This window comes from Arachis ipaensis, chromosome B10 (assembly GCF_000816755.2).
Source record: "Arachis ipaensis cultivar K30076 chromosome B10, Araip1.1, whole genome shotgun sequence".
NCBI classification, from domain to species: Eukaryota; Viridiplantae; Streptophyta; class Magnoliopsida; order Fabales; family Fabaceae; genus Arachis; species Arachis ipaensis.
The window spans coordinates 13,196,531-13,199,630 of record NC_029794.2 but is presented as its reverse complement, the minus strand read 5'-3'; the positions used below and the strand labels follow the sequence as shown (position 1 = coordinate 13,199,630).

General features: G+C 30.8%; 1 protein-coding gene across 1 annotated transcript in view; it reads left to right on the top strand.

Annotated features, from left to right (window-relative positions):
- The window catches only part of LOC107624237 (65-kDa microtubule-associated protein 8), a 4,730-nt gene continuing 3,797 nt past the window's right edge, over positions 2,168-3,100 (top strand). The window contains exons 1-2 of the mRNA XM_016326720.2: positions 2,168-2,609; positions 2,711-2,914. Coding sequence (XP_016182206.1) covers positions 2,526-2,609; positions 2,711-2,914 — 288 coding nt within the window. The 5' untranslated portion in view covers positions 2,168-2,525. The remainder of the gene's footprint in view (positions 2,610-2,710; positions 2,915-3,100) is intronic.

The following is a 3,100-nucleotide window of genomic DNA, read 5'->3' as shown; positions in this document are numbered from 1 at the left end:
TTTATCATAATATAAAAAAATAACACATATACACTGACAAAACTTTTTGTGGACAATGGGGCCATAATTCCCGAAACATTTTGTAAAATATTTAGTAGTAATACCATAGATAACATAGCAAGCTCATTTGACTAAAGTATTATGTAACAATTTAAGTGTACATGTTAACTCTTCACACATTCATTCAATACTTATTTTAATTCAACATGATGGACTATTGGACTACCTGAAAAAGATCATCATCATCATAATCATTACAATAATTGATTTAATAATCATTATTAAAAATTTTAAATCACTTAAAATTTGAAAAGTTCCCTTTTAAGATATTTTATAATATTTATCTTTAGAATAAAAAAAAAAGATAAATTGATTTTTAATTTTTTGTCCGCGAACAATCAAGTTCCTGAGAATTTAAAGATACATTTAAGTTCCTAACCTCTTTAAAATTTGGACATATCGATTCTTAAATTTAATTTGTCCAATTTTAAAAACTCTCTCACGTGTGCATCTGTAATTCCGTATCAACCAAGATCAGTACAACGAGAGTCACGTTTGATTTTTCCGTTGAGTCGTACAAACCCAAGTGAACATAAAAAATCAATATGTCTAAGTTTTGAAAATGTTAGAAACTTAAATGTATTTTCAAATCCTCGAAAACTTAAATGTCTGCGAATCAAAAGGTCAAGGACCTATTTATCCTTTTCTTTTAAAATAATTTATTTATTGTCATGGTATTGACAAAATATTAAATAATTGTGGTATTTATAAATTTTGTTTTTATATAATATTATTATGTATTTTACTATTTTTTATATTAAAATTTTTGGCCCTCAAACGAATTTCTCAAGCTCCACCACTATATATACTCTAAACTCCATTCTCCTGTGCAAGGTGTCTTAAAAAGTCCATGTATGCACTATTATAACATAATAGTTTATGTTTATGCTTTCTTTCTTCCTTTGCAAGGCATGTCTCAGCTTTTATACTGCTATACTGGAACAGGGTGGAACGTTTTATTCAATAAAAGAAAATTTCATAGCAACTCGAAAATCAAATTCCTCGCTGTTTCCATTGCACCTAAAACTACATTTATTTAATTTTTTAAAAAGAAAAAAAAATTCAATACACGTGATAATGATGTCCTACTAAATTCGATCTCACTTCTGGAAAGGAAACTTGCAACAGAAATAATCAAATAATCAACATTAGAAATCAGCATCATCCATTGAGGAAATTAATTGGTACAATTGATAAAAGTTTTGAAGGCAATTACTCATGTATCATCCGGAAATTAGAGAATAAATTACATTTTTTATATTATCACATAAAAATCTATTTGTACACGTATTTAATATGTGAAATAAATATTCTATATATTTTATTTAAATATAAAAAACAATCATATTTGAATTAAATTTTAGATAATAACTTATTCTAGAGGATATTCATTGCGTACTTCATGAACTAAAAGATTATTTTATCAAAACTTTAAATATGTGTCGAATTAGTTAAACGTATAATTATTTCATATGTTTTTTTTTTGTTTCCCACGATATCCCCCACCCCAACCCGACAGGTCAAAAACTAATCCGTCGCGGATCTGAGCTCTATTTAAGGGTCTGCCGCTGGCCAATGGATTGCTGCATGCACAAGGCGGGATTTGAATCCCTGACACTCACTTAAACGGACGAGTGAGCTGACTACTCGACCAATCCAAGTTGGTTATAATTATTTCATATGTTAAAAGTGTACAAAACAGACCTATTATATAATAATAATAATACATGATAGAAAATTATGTTCTAGTTTTGAAAAGATACCGAAACAATTACCACGTTTAAAATACATGCAAAAAACGCAATTAAGAAAAATGAGAACTCATTTGATATATAAATTATAAAATACTTTAATAAATATTTACTAAATTTGGAGAAATGTCCTAACTTTAATAGATATAAAATTGCATCCACCAAAATTTTTCTTTGATAAAAAGAAATAAAAGAGGCATCCAATACAGAAAGCAGAAAATAAGTGTTTTATGCTTGTCTATCCCAATCAGGATCAGCATCAAAACATATATATTTGATAATGATAGATAACGTAGGAATCAAGTCCTACAAAATAGAAGAGCTATACTTGAAGAAACATGGTGCAAGACACACATCACATCTAGCACATCTAACTAAGGAACCCTATCAATTTTAGGTTCTAAAATGAAAGAGACAGTTATATTGTACTTTGCAATTGGAATAATAAAAAGATGGAGGGAAAAAGTTAAAGTTTGTAGGATCAAATGTGGCCGAGTCTGATTCTTGAAACAAAAGCTTACATTACCCACCTCTGCCACCCTTGTCTTTTAAGCTAAAACTCATACCAAATGGTAAACACTCTCTTCCACTGACACCAAAACCTCTTTTCTTCCCCAATCATTCTTCTGTGTTTTTTTACTCTTCATTCAGAAGTGTATTACTCAGTAGTATCTGAGTTCCTTCTACACTGGAACGGTGCCACCAAAAACAAAAATGGGTTCAGTCCAGACACCAATAGGGATGAGAAATTCTGCAATATTAGAAACTTCATGTGGATTCTTGTTGCAGGAACTGCAGGCAAGAGCCTCCTTCACACTCATTTCACACATTGAATGTCTTGACTCTTCTGTCACATTCCATTATTTATATTATTTTTCCTCGATTTTGAATGACTTTAGATAATATGGGACGAAGTCGGAGAAGACAAATTCGAAAGGGAGAAGGTTCTGCTGGATTTGGAGCAAGAGTGCCTCGAGGTCTATAGACGAAAAGTCGACAAAGCAAATATCTCCAGAGCACATCTGCACCAAGAATTGGCTGAGGCCGAGGCTGAATTTACACACCTTCTGTTGTCCCTTGGTGAAAGATCTCTACCTGGACGGGTACCTATTCCACTTAGCTTTCTCCAGTTAGTATACATAAACAATTAGAACTAGAAATCATAACAAGAAAATTAGACCATTTTCATATATCTTAAAGTAAAGTGAGCCAATTAGTACCCTTTTTTTTCACTTAATTCTTATGGGACTTACTAATCTAGAAACAGTTATGCTTCCAACTGTCTCATT